The 12,057-nt window shown below is 48.2% G+C and overlaps 1 protein-coding gene across 8 annotated transcripts in view; it reads left to right on the top strand.

Moving 5' to 3' along the window:
* The window catches only part of PAK1 (p21 (RAC1) activated kinase 1), a 51,119-nt gene extending 39,496 nt beyond the window's left edge, over positions 1 to 11,623 (top strand). For 5 of the 8 annotated variants that reach the window (XM_054391482.1, XM_054391434.1, XM_054391489.1 and 2 more), the window contains 4 exons: positions 496 to 595; positions 4,541 to 4,737; positions 6,703 to 6,840; positions 11,537 to 11,623. In XM_054391482.1, coding sequence (XP_054247457.1) covers positions 496 to 595; positions 4,541 to 4,737; positions 6,703 to 6,840; positions 11,537 to 11,623 — 522 coding nt within the window. The remainder of the gene's footprint in view (positions 1 to 495; positions 596 to 4,540; positions 4,738 to 6,702; positions 6,841 to 11,536) is intronic. The other 3 variants (XM_054391465.1, XM_054391474.1, XM_054391457.1) reach the window with 2 other exon arrangements.
* The last annotated feature ends 434 nt before the right edge of the window (positions 11,624 to 12,057 follow it).

Raw genomic sequence — 12,057 nt, 5'->3', positions numbered from 1 at the left:
CCTCAATTCAAGAGAGATGTTGAGGGACTGGAACGTGTCCAGAGAAGGGCAACAAAGCTGTGGAGGGGTCTGGAGCACAAACCCTATGAGGAGAGGCTGAGGGAGCTAGGGGTGTGTAGCCTGGAGAAGAGGAGGCTCAGGGGAGACCTCATTGCTGTCTACAACTACCTGAGAGGAGGTTGTAGCCAGGTGGGGGTTGGTCTCTTCTCCCAGGCAACCAGCAGCAGAACAAGAGGACACAGTCTCAAGCTGTGCCAGGGGAGGTCTAGGCTGGAGGTTAGGAGGAAGTTCTTCCCAGAGAGAGAGGTTGCCCATTGGAATGTTCAAGAGAAGCCTGGATGAGGCACTTGGTGCCATGGTCTGGTTGATTGGATAGGGCTGGGTGATTGGTTGGACTGGATGATCTTGGAGGTCTCTTCCAACCTGGTTGATTCTATCATTCTATGATTTCATGCACCCTATTTCAATTATTTTGATTTTTTTTTTTTCCCCCAGTGTCTCCAAGCTCTGGAATTCCTCCATTCAAACCAAGTTATTCACAGAGACATCAAGAGTGACAACATCCTGCTGGGAATGGATGGCTCTGTCAAACTAAGTACGTGGGGAACCTTGCTGGTGATAAATTACCAGCCCAGGCTTGTTATCTGCTGTTGGGCCAGGCCTGCTGGGGAGATGAGTGTGTGATGGGTGCTGTGGTGATGAAGAGAGATGCTTCTGTAGGTATTTTCATGGCATTGGCTTTAATGGAGATTGACAAATGAGCCAATACCAGACTCAAAATGAGGTCTGGGGTTCATGTAGCTTTGGGTCACCTCTTTCTGTGGACTTAAATAACAGTATTTGAATTGCTATGCTGGAGTGTGTCCAGAGAAGGGCAGTGAGGCTGGAGAAGAGCCTGGAGCACCTGACCTATGAGGAGCATCTGAGGGAGCTGGGGGTGTTCAGTCTGGAGAAGAGGAGGCTGAGGGGAGACCTCATTGCTCTCTACAACTACCTGAAGGGAGGTTGGAGCAAGGAGGGGGCAGCCTCTTCTCCTTGGTGTCAAGAGACAGAAAGGAAATGGTTTCAAGCTGCACCAGGGGAGGTTCAGGGTGGGTATCAGGAAATTTTTCTTCACTGAAAGGGTTCTCAAACATTGGAACAGGCTGCCCAGGGCAGTGGTGGTGTCACCATCCCTGGGGGTGTTCAAACACTGTGTGGACCTGGCACTTAGGGATGTGGTTTAGTGTTGACCCTTTGATGCTGGGTTGAGGGTTGGACTTGGATGATCTTTGAGGTCCCTTCCAATCAGATGTTTTCTGTGATTCTGTGACACGAGTGACATTAGGGACATGGTTTAGTGGTGGTATTGCAGTGCTGGGTCTAAGGTTGGACTAGATAATCTTGAAGGTCTCTTCCAAATAAAGATATTCTGTGATCTCTTCAGTCTGGAAAACACTGCAGGTACTTGGGTGGCCTGAAGAGTGGAGGGAAACTTGAAAATTGTATAGCTAGAAAACTTCTAATCTTAAAACACCAACCCAGACTGGCCTCTAAATGTTGTTTCCTCCTTGTGGTGTTATCACCAGTAATAAAAACCTTGAGACTGCTCTGCCCCTTGGGTGCTAAGGTAGCTGTTTTGCTTGTCATTGTCCATGCAGAGATAAGTCTGGAAGCTAGTGAATTATTATCTTCCACCTATAGCTTTAACAGAACTCTGCTTCCTTTCTCTCCCTCTCAGTTCTGTTGGCTAGCACCCAACAGGCATAAATAAATCTATTTCTGTCGACAGCAACAGCAGATATGACTCAAAATTCACACAGTGCAGATATGCTGAGTAAGAAGGAGGGGTGAGGTTTGGTTTTTGGTTGTTTGGTTTTTTTTTTTTCATGATTGCATTTTAGATTGAAGCTGCACTTTGGTACAGGCAGATCTCTGGAGTGTTAGCAATGAATCAGGGCCAAAATGGGGAGAAATAACAGCAGGCACCAGGACAGGTTAGAGGCTGCCCTGCTGGAAAGCAGCTCCACAGAGAAGGACCTTGGAGTGCTGGTGGACAGCAAGTTCTGCATGGAACAACAATGTGCTCTTGTGGCCAAGAGAGCCAATGGGATCCTGGGATGCATCAGGAAAGGTGTGTCCAGCAGGGCTAGGGAAGTTCTTCTACCTCTCTACTCTGCCCTGGGGAGACCACACCTGGAATCCTGTGTCCAGTTTTGGGCTCCCCAGTTCAAGAGAGACAGAGACCTGATGGAGAGAGTCCAAGGGAGAGGCAGGAGGATGCTTAGGGGAGTTGAGCATCTCCCCTGTGAAGAGAGACTGAGAGCCCTGAGGCTGTTTAGTGTGGAGAAGAGAAGGCTGAGAGGGGATCTGATCAATGTCTATCAATAGCTGAGGGGTGGGTGTCAAGGGGAGGGGGCCAGGCTCTTTTGGGTGCTTCACAGTGATAAGACAAGGAACAATGGGTTCAAACTTGAATGTAGAAGATTTCACCTCAGCATGAGGAGAAACTTCTTTACAGTGAGGGTGACAGAGCACTGGAACAGACTGCTCAGAGAGTTTGTGGAATCTCCTTCTCAGGAGACTTTCCAAAGCCACCTGGATGCATTCCTGTGCAGACTACCCTAAGTGATGCTGCTCTGGCAGGGGGGTTGGACCTGATGATCTCTGGAGCTCCCTTCCAACCTCTGATGTACTGTGAGACTGTGATACTGTGAAATTGCTCTGGTCTTAGGGATTAAATTCTTGGAGCACAGGTACCAGGCTGTAGTTTGAAGTTAGAGAAGTCCTTGCAGATATGAGGCACTAACCTTCTGGACTTCAGCTGCTTCTTGGCTCTCCTGGAAGTTTGCTGTTTATGAACCATATGTACCTTTCCTGGTTGTTACCCTTGATGAAAGCTCAGCCTATCAGTTTAATTTTAATCATTTGGCCTAAAATTAGCCCTGTGGTGCCACAGGGGTCAGGATGGGCAGTGCATCTTGCTGTGTTGATTCTGCTGGCCTCACAAGAACAGAATTAGCTCTCTTTTGGTAGGACAAATCCAAATAAGACACTGGACCAAGCAATCTTTGCATGAAGGCTCTCCACATTTTCTATGTGTTCAAAGAAAATGATCAGTATAAATTTAGGTCCTTTAATTCTGGGCACTGTTTGCTCTTGTAAACCAGATCCTCTTTGAGGGGATGTTATACCTACTGGGGAAGTAATATCTCTGGACCTGAAAATATCACCAGACAATAGAGTATGTGCATTGAGGGTTATATCTAGATCAGACTGTGCACTAGATTTGATTTTCACATACTCAGGAACAGTCTGGCCCATATATTACATAGTCTGTTACAGCTGCACAGTGCTGCAAGCAGTCTCAGCATCCAAAGATGGTTGTTTACTGATCCCCATCATTGTTCACACAGACAAGTCAGCAGCTCTGAAATCTCCATGGCCTCAGTGAGTCAGATTTAGAAACTTACCTCTCAACACCTTCTGCATTAGCCACAAAACCAACCCTGCTTTCACACTGGCAGCAGCAACCTACCAGAGGGTGCAGCAGGGTCATGTGTACCACAGCTCTGGCATCACTAAGCCTTGAGTTTGGGAAAACTTGCTGATGTAGGAAGCAGGACTGCCAGTTATGGAGACCTTAAACTTGAATGTGTCCAGAGAAGGGCAACAAAGCTGGGGAGGGGTCTGGAGCACAGCCCTGAGAGGAGAGGCTGAGGGAGCTGGGGGTGTTTAGCCTGGAGAAGAGGAGGCTCAGGGCAGACCTCATTGCTGTCTACAACTACCTGAAGGGAGGTTGTAGCCAGGTGGGGGTTGGTCTCTCCTCCCAGGCAACCAGCAATAGAACAAGAGGACACAGTCTCAAGCTGTGCAGGGGGAAGTTTAGGCTTGATCTTGGAAAGAAGTTCTTCCCAGAAAGAGAGATTGGCCATTGGAATGGGCTGCCCAGGGAGGTGGTGGGGTCAGTGTCCCTGGAGGTGTTTGAGAAAAGCCTGGCTGAGGCACTTAGTGCCATGGTCTGGTTGATTAGTTAGGGTTGGATGATTGGTTGGACTTGATGATCTTGGAGTTCTCTTCCAACCTGATTGAGTCTGTGATTCTGTGGTTTTTAACTTCTTGGCATGAAGTGAGCCTCCATTTCAGACTTGATGATCTCAAAGGTCTCTTCCAACCCCAACAATTCTATGATTCTGTGATCTTCCCTGGATCTGGGCCCACAATGAACAAGTTAACAGCCCAAGAAGTGCCCAGAGGTTTTAAAGGTTCATTTGAGACACCAAGGGAACCCAGTTTTCAAGGCTTTTTAATTGTTGGCTGAGCAGGCACAGTGCTTATGCTGCAAGTCAGGTTGAGCAGGGAAGGCTGCTGCCAAAACCAGGATGTTGTTGGAAGATGTTGGGCAGTGCCTTGTAACTCCAGGCTCATCACAGCTGGACATGGCACCTGGGAATGTGCTTCGATGGCCATGGTGGTCCTGATGATCTTAGAGGTCTTTTCCAACCAAAACAGTTCCAGGATTTCTAAGTCTGTTTCTTTCCCTTCCTCTTCCATTCTCCAGCTGACTTCGGCTTCTGTGCCCAGATCACTCCTGAGCAGAGCAAACGCAGCACCATGGTGGGGACTCCCTACTGGATGGCACCTGAAGTGGTGACAAGGAAAGCATATGGGCCCAAAGTGGACATCTGGTCACTGGGGATCATGGCCATCGAGATGATTGAAGGAGAGCCTCCCTACCTCAACGAGAACCCCCTGAGAGTAAGTGACTAGCTTTTGCCTTCAGGGCTTCACTAAGCCTGTGAGTGAAACTGGGCTCTAAAGGAGGCAGGTGAATCCTCCAGCATGGTTTCACCACCTGCACCCCCTCATCTCCTTAGATGTAGCAGTGAGAAGGCTGGGTTTTGGTTAAAAGCCATCATTGGTTCCAGGTAGCAGAGGTGTGAGTTCTTCATTCTGCAGACCTGGAGTACTGCATCCAGCTCTGGAGCCCTCAACAGGAAGGACATGGAGCTGATGGAGCAGCTCCAGAGGAGGACCACGAAATGCTCAGGGGGTTGGAGCAGCTCTGCTATGAGGACAGGCTGAGGGAGCTGGGGGTGTTCAGCATGGAGAAGAGAAGGCTCTGGGGAAACCTAATAGCAGCCTGCCAGTACCTGAAGAGGACCTGCCAGAAGGCTGGAAAGGGCCTGTTTACAAAGGGCTGCAGTGATAGGATGAGGGACAGTGATTTGAAATTATAGAAGATTTAGGTTGGATGTTAGGAACGAGTTCTTTACCATAAGGGTAGTGGAACACTGGAACAGGTTGTCCAGGGAGGTGGTTGAGGCCCCATTCTTGGTCATTGAAGGTCAGGCTCAACAGGGTTCTGGGCAACTTAATCTAGTGGAGGATGTCCCTGCTTACTGCAGGGTGGTTGGACTAGATGACCTTCAGAGGTCACTTCCAACCCAAGCCATTCCATGATTCTGTGATGTCTTTCCCTTTTTTAGGTTTTCTTCATAGAATTGTTTTGGTTGGATCATTGAGTCCAACCATTATCTAATTCTACCAAGTAGAATAGAAGGGGAGATGCTGCCAGTTTGGAGGGACATAGCAGCTCTTGATAGAAGTCAGGTTTATGTCTTCTCCCTCAGCTACACAGAATGAGGGGATCTAGAAAAGTTCTGCTTAACATCTGCCTCCATCTATTCATAGAATCATAGAATCCCCTGGGTTGGGAGGCACCCTTAAGGGTCCAAAACCCCTGCAGTCAGCAGGGACATCCTCAACTAGATCAGGTTGCCCAGAGCCCTGTTGAGCCTCACCTTGACTATCCCCAGGGATGGAATCTCAACTGCCCCCCTGGGCAACCTGTTCCAGTGCTCAACCACCCTCACTGGAAAGAACTGGAAGTGATTTTTGTGGAGAGAAAAGCAGCATCAGAGTGAAAGGAAGGAAACTGGGTGTTGAGTTAAGGGAGGGTGGTTAAGCCACAGCACATATTAACCTCATTTAACTCAACTTGTGCCAATTCCCAGGCTATCAGACTGCTCCCATGGGATGTGCTGAGGAAAAGGGCCTGCATATTAACAGGCCTCTGACAGATTTCCCCTTCCATTGAAAATCCATCCAGGAAGTTTGTTGCCTGGAACCCTGAAATGGGTGAATTCTGAGTTCCTTGTTTCTCAGAGGGGAGTGTGTTTGTCAATACTGCCTCCTTAAGCAGTAGTAAAGCTGATTGTTTCTGGAGGGTGTTAAAAGCTGCTCGAGGGTCTGCTGGACATCTCTTGTGAGGATCCAACTGCATCTTTATCATATTGACTCTTTAGGCATTGTGCACTCAGGCAAAGTACTGACAGAACAAAATCTCCTATTTGTCCAGGGGCACCTTCCCATGAGGATATAGTTATTGCAGGAGTCTAGCCCTGGTAGAGTCATGCCAGTTAACTTCCCTATGTAAACATGGTCTGGAATGTTGTTTTTGTCCTCTTAATCCCTTGAGAGGGCTGCAGGATCCCAACCCAGATTATGAGGGTGAAACAATAAAGGATTGGATCCCATCCACACAAGGATAGGACTGGCAGCTATTCTGTGGCTGGAACTCAAGCAATGATTAGTCCCTTTGATAAGGTGGTGTTTTTTTCCTCTCCATTGAACTGGGGAGAGAAGAAATGGGTATCTCTCTAATCCAGAGATGGAATCTAACCTTCATAACTTCCTATTTGGTGCTTGTTTTTGCCCTAGGCTCTGTATCTCATTGCCACTAATGGGACTCCAGAGCTGCAGAACCCAGAGAAGCTCTCACCCATATTCAGAGACTTCCTAAATCGCTGTCTTGAAATGGATGTGGAAAAGAGAGGCTCTGCAAAAGAGCTGCTCCAGGTAGGTGCTGGGGAACAGGGCTGTAATCAAGGTAATCATGCAATCCTGAGTGAGGCCAGGCTTATGGAGAGGGCTTGTTTGGAGTCTTAAATACTTAGAATCATAGAACTGTTGAGGCTGGAAGACACCTTTGAGATCACCAAGTCCAACCACTTGCCTAGAGCTCACAATCACTATTGCTAAGCTACTACCACTGAACCACAGGCCTAAGCACCACACCTCTGTGTCTTTTCAATCCTTCCAGGGATGATGGTGACTCCACCATGTCCCTGTGCAGCCCATTCCAAATGCCTGAGACCCCTTTCTATGAAGAAAGTTTTCCTAATATTCAGCCTGAACCTCCCTTGGCATGGCTTGAGGCTGTTTCCTCTTGTCCTGTTACTTGCTGCATGTGAGAAGAGGCTGGGACCCCACCTTGCTCCAGCCTCCTCTGAGGCAGTCATAGAGGGCAATGCTGTCTCCCCTCAGCCTCCTTTTCTGAAGGCTAAACAACCCCAGTTCCCTCAGCTGCTCCTCACACGACTTCAAGGCCCTTCACCAGCTTAGTTGCTCATCTCTGGACGTGTTCCAGCACTTCAATGTCTTTCTTATAGTGAGAGGCCCAAAACTGAACCCAGTATTTGAGTTGTGCCAAGTAGAGGGGGACTTATCAGCTGAAGGCACAAGCACAGCTAGGGTAGCCTGCCAGACAAAACCAACAAACCACCCAACAAAACAACCCCAATATCTGAATCTGTATCAAAGCCTGAAGAGGCTACTCCCATTTTACTGCTGTTCTTGCTGCTCTAGGAGCAGCTGTGCAGTGTGTTCTGTAACCAACCTCAAATAATAGCTGTGCCCCACCTCCAATATAGCTGTGCCCCAGGCCTGCCAAATGCTGAGCCCCTTAATTCCCATGGTTTTCTTCACACAGCTGCCCATGGCATCTGTACATGTTGTCATGGCCTAGCCATGCTTGTTCTAATTTGGACAGCAGGAGGGCTTCTAGCTATTGGATGTTCTGGTTGCCTCCCTTCCAGTGGAGGGATCACAGAGCTCTTTAGAACATGGATGGCTTGCTGTAACTGGAGTGGTTTGTTCTTACCATATTCTGTCAGATACTACTCACAGGATCACAGGATGTTAGGGTTTGGAAGGGACCTCTGGAGATCTTTGAGTCCAAGCCCCCTGCCAGAGCAGGACCACAGAATCTAGCACAGGTCACACAGGAATGCATCCAGATGGGCCTTGAAAGTCTCCAGAGAAGGAGACTCCACAACCTCTTTGGGGAGCCTGTTCCAGTGCTCTGTGACCCTTACAGTAAAGAAGTTCTTCCTCATGTTGAGGTGCTGTAGTTTATATCCATTGTCCTGTTACAGGGCACAAGTGAGCAGAGCCTGTCCCCTCCCTCTTGACACCCAGCCTTCATATATTTATATACATTTATTAAATCCCCTCTCAGCCTTCTCCTCTCCAGACTAAATAGCCCCAGGTCTCTCAGCCTCTCCTTATCAGGCAGTGCTCCTTAATCATCCTTGTAGCCCTCTGCTGGACTCTCTCAAGTAGATTCCTGTCCCTCTTGAACTGTGGAGCCCAGAACTGGATGCAATATTCCAGGTATGGCCTCTCCAGGGCAGAGTAGAGGGGGAGGAGAACCTCCCTGGATCTGCTGGACACACTCTTCTTAATGCACCCCAGGATCCCATTGGCCTTCTTGGCCACAAGGGCACATTGCTGTCCCATGCAGAACTCATCCACCAGGACTCCCAGGTCCTTCTCCACAGGGCTGCTCTCCAGCAGATCACCTCCCAACCTGTCCTGCTGCAGTTTATTCTTCCTTCCCAGGTGCAGGACTCTGCACTTATCCTTGTTGAACCTCATTAGGTTCCTCTCTGCCCAGCTCTCAGTCTGTCCAGCTCTCACTGAATGGCCTCACAGCCTTCAGCTGCATCAGCCAAGCCTCCCAGTTTGGGATCATCAGCAAACTTGCTGAGCAGACACTCCTTGCAGAGGTGATGGAACAAAGCTTGTGAGATATCTTAATCATAGAATGGTCTGAGTTGGAAGGACCTTTAATGATCCTCTAGTTCCACCTCCCCTGCCATGGACAGGGACATCTTCCACCAGACCAGGTTGCTCAAAGCTGCATCCAGCCTGGCCTTGAACATTTCCAGGGATGGGGCATCCACAACTTCTCTGGGCAGCCTGTTCCAGTGTCTCATCACCTTGTCATCACTTATTTCACTGAAAACCTGCTGTCTTAGTCTGAACTCCTGGTGAAAGGGGAGGGCCAAGCTGCCAGACTTTTTACTGACATGGAAGAGAGGAGTGGTTTGTACATTCCTTCAGTCAAGTGTACCATGGGGGTGGAAAATGTAGCTCTTTGTAAAAGAAATCTGTGATCAGGGGCACTCAGACCTCAAACTGTAAGACAGTTCCCTTTTATGTTTTCCTTTCTTTCCACTGGTTTCTCCAGTGGATTCAGTTTTGGATGTGTTGCCCCCTTCTCAAGATGTAATGAAGCATTAATCACCTGCAAAATGGCAGTAGGTAAAAGATCATTTTTTTCTTCTGGACTTTCCATGCCCAAAATAATCAGAGAGTAGCAATGTTCTATTCTGTGGAACAGGAGAACATTTTGACTGTAACATTTCTGCCTGGTTTTTGACTGCCTTTTAGTCTCTGATTATTTTTTTTTCCCCTACTCTGGGAGCTTTGCATGATTGATCCCTTCTGATGCTCAGAAGTCCTGTGAGATATAATTGCATTTTTGTTTTCAGAACAGCTTGTGGACTTGCCCTACATGCCTCCAGTCTCATCTGAGAGCTGTTTTGATAATCAGGATTGTTTTACTCAAGAGAGCACTTGGTGTATAAGATGCACCCAATGCTATTTTTATAAGGGCATGTGACGATAGGAAAGGGGGAAATGATTTTAAACTAGAGCAGAAATTAGGAAGAAGTTCTTTACTATGAGGGTGGTGAGACACTGGAACAGGTTGCCTAGAGAAGTTGTGGACTCCTTGGAAGTATTTAAGACCAGGCTGGATGAGCCTTTGAGCAAGAGGTCGTTTGGATGTGGTGCTTGGGGTTGGTTTAGGAGTGACCCTTGTAGAGTAGGACTTGGTGATCCTGAGGGTCTTTTCCAACCTGAATGTTTCTGTGATTCTGAAGATGGTCTAGTGGGAGGTGCTTCTGCCCATGGCAGGTGGGTTGAAGTTAGATGATCTTTAAGATCCCTTCCAACTCAAGCCATTCTTTACCATGAGGCTGGTGGAACACTGGAACAGGTTGCCCAGGGAGGAAGTTGAGTCCTCATCCCAGGAGGTATTCAAGGTAAGGCTCAACAGGGCTCTGGGCAACCTGATCAGTTGAGGATGTCCCTGCTGACTGCAGAGGGGGTTGGACTAGATGACCTTTGGAGATGCCTTCCAACCCAGACCATTCCATCATTCTGTGATTCTGTATTGCAAGCTCTGTGCTGCTCTCCTAAATTCCAGCTGCTTTTCAGATCTCTAATACCCATGGAAGTCCCAGGCAATGCTTTCACCAGACCTGTGATGACAGCAAAGAGTGAGAGATGATTCCCTCAGGAACCCCTGTGCCTTGTGTTTGAACCACACAGGTTGTTCTGAGTGCACAGAATTTCACCACAGATTCTGCAAGAATTTACAATTCCCCAGGGCAACTGGCTGAGTTTTGCATGGACTTGAACATGTGCAAACATTGGAAAATTTAGCATGATGGTGCAGTCATCATCCCTGAAAGGATTTGAGAGCCATGCAGATGTGGTACTGACATAGGTTAGTCTAGGTGATCTGGCAGTGCTGGCTTAATGGTTGAACCTGGTTTTGGTGGATCACAGAATGTTAGGGGTTGGAAGGGACCTCGAAAGATCACAGAGTCCAACCCCCCTGCCAGAGCAGGATCACCTCGAGCAGGTAACACAGGAATGCATCCAGGCAGGTTCTTAAAACTGCTTACCTTGATCTCCTCTTTATTTTAACTCATTCTCTTGAATCTGAAGATCTTAGAGGTCTAGCACTGCCTGGAGGTGTTCAAGAAACCTGTGGACACTGCACTTTGTGACGTGGCTTAATCATAGAATCACAGAATTGTCAGGGTTGGAAGGGACCTCAAGGATCAGCCAGTTCCAACCCCCCTGCCATGGCCAGGGACACCTCACACTACATCAGGCTGCCCAGAGCCTCATCCAGCCTGGCCTTCAAAACCTCCAGGGATGAGGCTTCCACTACCTCCCTGGGCAACCTGTCCCAGTGTCTCACAACCCTCATGGTGAAGAATTTCTTCCTAACATCCAATCTGAATCTCCCCACTTCTAGTTTTGCTCTATTTCCCCCAGTCCTAGCACTCCCTGACATCCTAGAAAGTCCCTCACCAGACCACAGTGGTCTTAGGCTGGACTTGATGATCTTTAGAGGTCTTTTCCAACCAAAACCACTCCATGATTCTATGCTTCTATTCCAGCCAAAGGTGGGTATAAATCTGGGCAAACCCCAAAAGTTTGTGGTGGTAAAAGATTTTTTAGGGTCACCTCTTCAGAGATTAGTGTAGGTTGTAAAGCTTCATGTGGGTCTGGGTGCCAATACATTCATTGAGTGGCCACCAGACTTCTGGAGCACGTTCTGTAAAATTTAACACCCCCCCCCCCTTTTTTTTTTTTCTTTCTTTCTTTCTTTCTTTCTTTTTCTTCCCAGCACCAGTTCCTGAAAATTGCAAAGCCTCTCTCCAGTCTCACTCCTCTGATTATTGCAGCTAAAGAGGCAGCCAAGAACAACCATTAGAGTGGTGGAGTCAACCCACTCGGCACGTCAAGACTTTCAGCTGTTCATTTCAGAGACTGGATCACCTGCCCCCTCTCCCCTTCTGCTCCTTCTTCACAGGGCTGCTCTTAAACTTTGGTCTGCCCTGAAGGGTGCCAGAGGTGTTGCTCACAGGAGGTGGAAGGGCAAGCAGCAGGGATGTTGCTGGTCTTACACAGCTGCCTTTCCATCCTCGTGGTGGGGCTGAGAGGGGAATTTTCCGTGGCTGAGAAGATCCTTCTGAGAACGTCTGACCCTGACCCCACGTAGCAAAGCCAGTTTGTTTTCATACTTCTTACTATGTTTATTTTTTAAAATAATGTGGAGCCTTAGACCATGTTTATCTTAATAAATTAAATCTCGTGCTGCCTGGACTTCTCCTGCTTCTGGCAAGCTGCTATGAGACCACTGAGGCT

This window comes from Indicator indicator, chromosome 1 (genome assembly GCF_027791375.1).
Source record: "Indicator indicator isolate 239-I01 chromosome 1, UM_Iind_1.1, whole genome shotgun sequence".
Taxonomy (NCBI): domain Eukaryota; kingdom Metazoa; phylum Chordata; class Aves; order Piciformes; family Indicatoridae; genus Indicator; species Indicator indicator.
The sequence above is the reverse complement of the archived record's forward strand: the minus strand, read 5'-3'. Positions and strand labels throughout refer to the sequence as shown.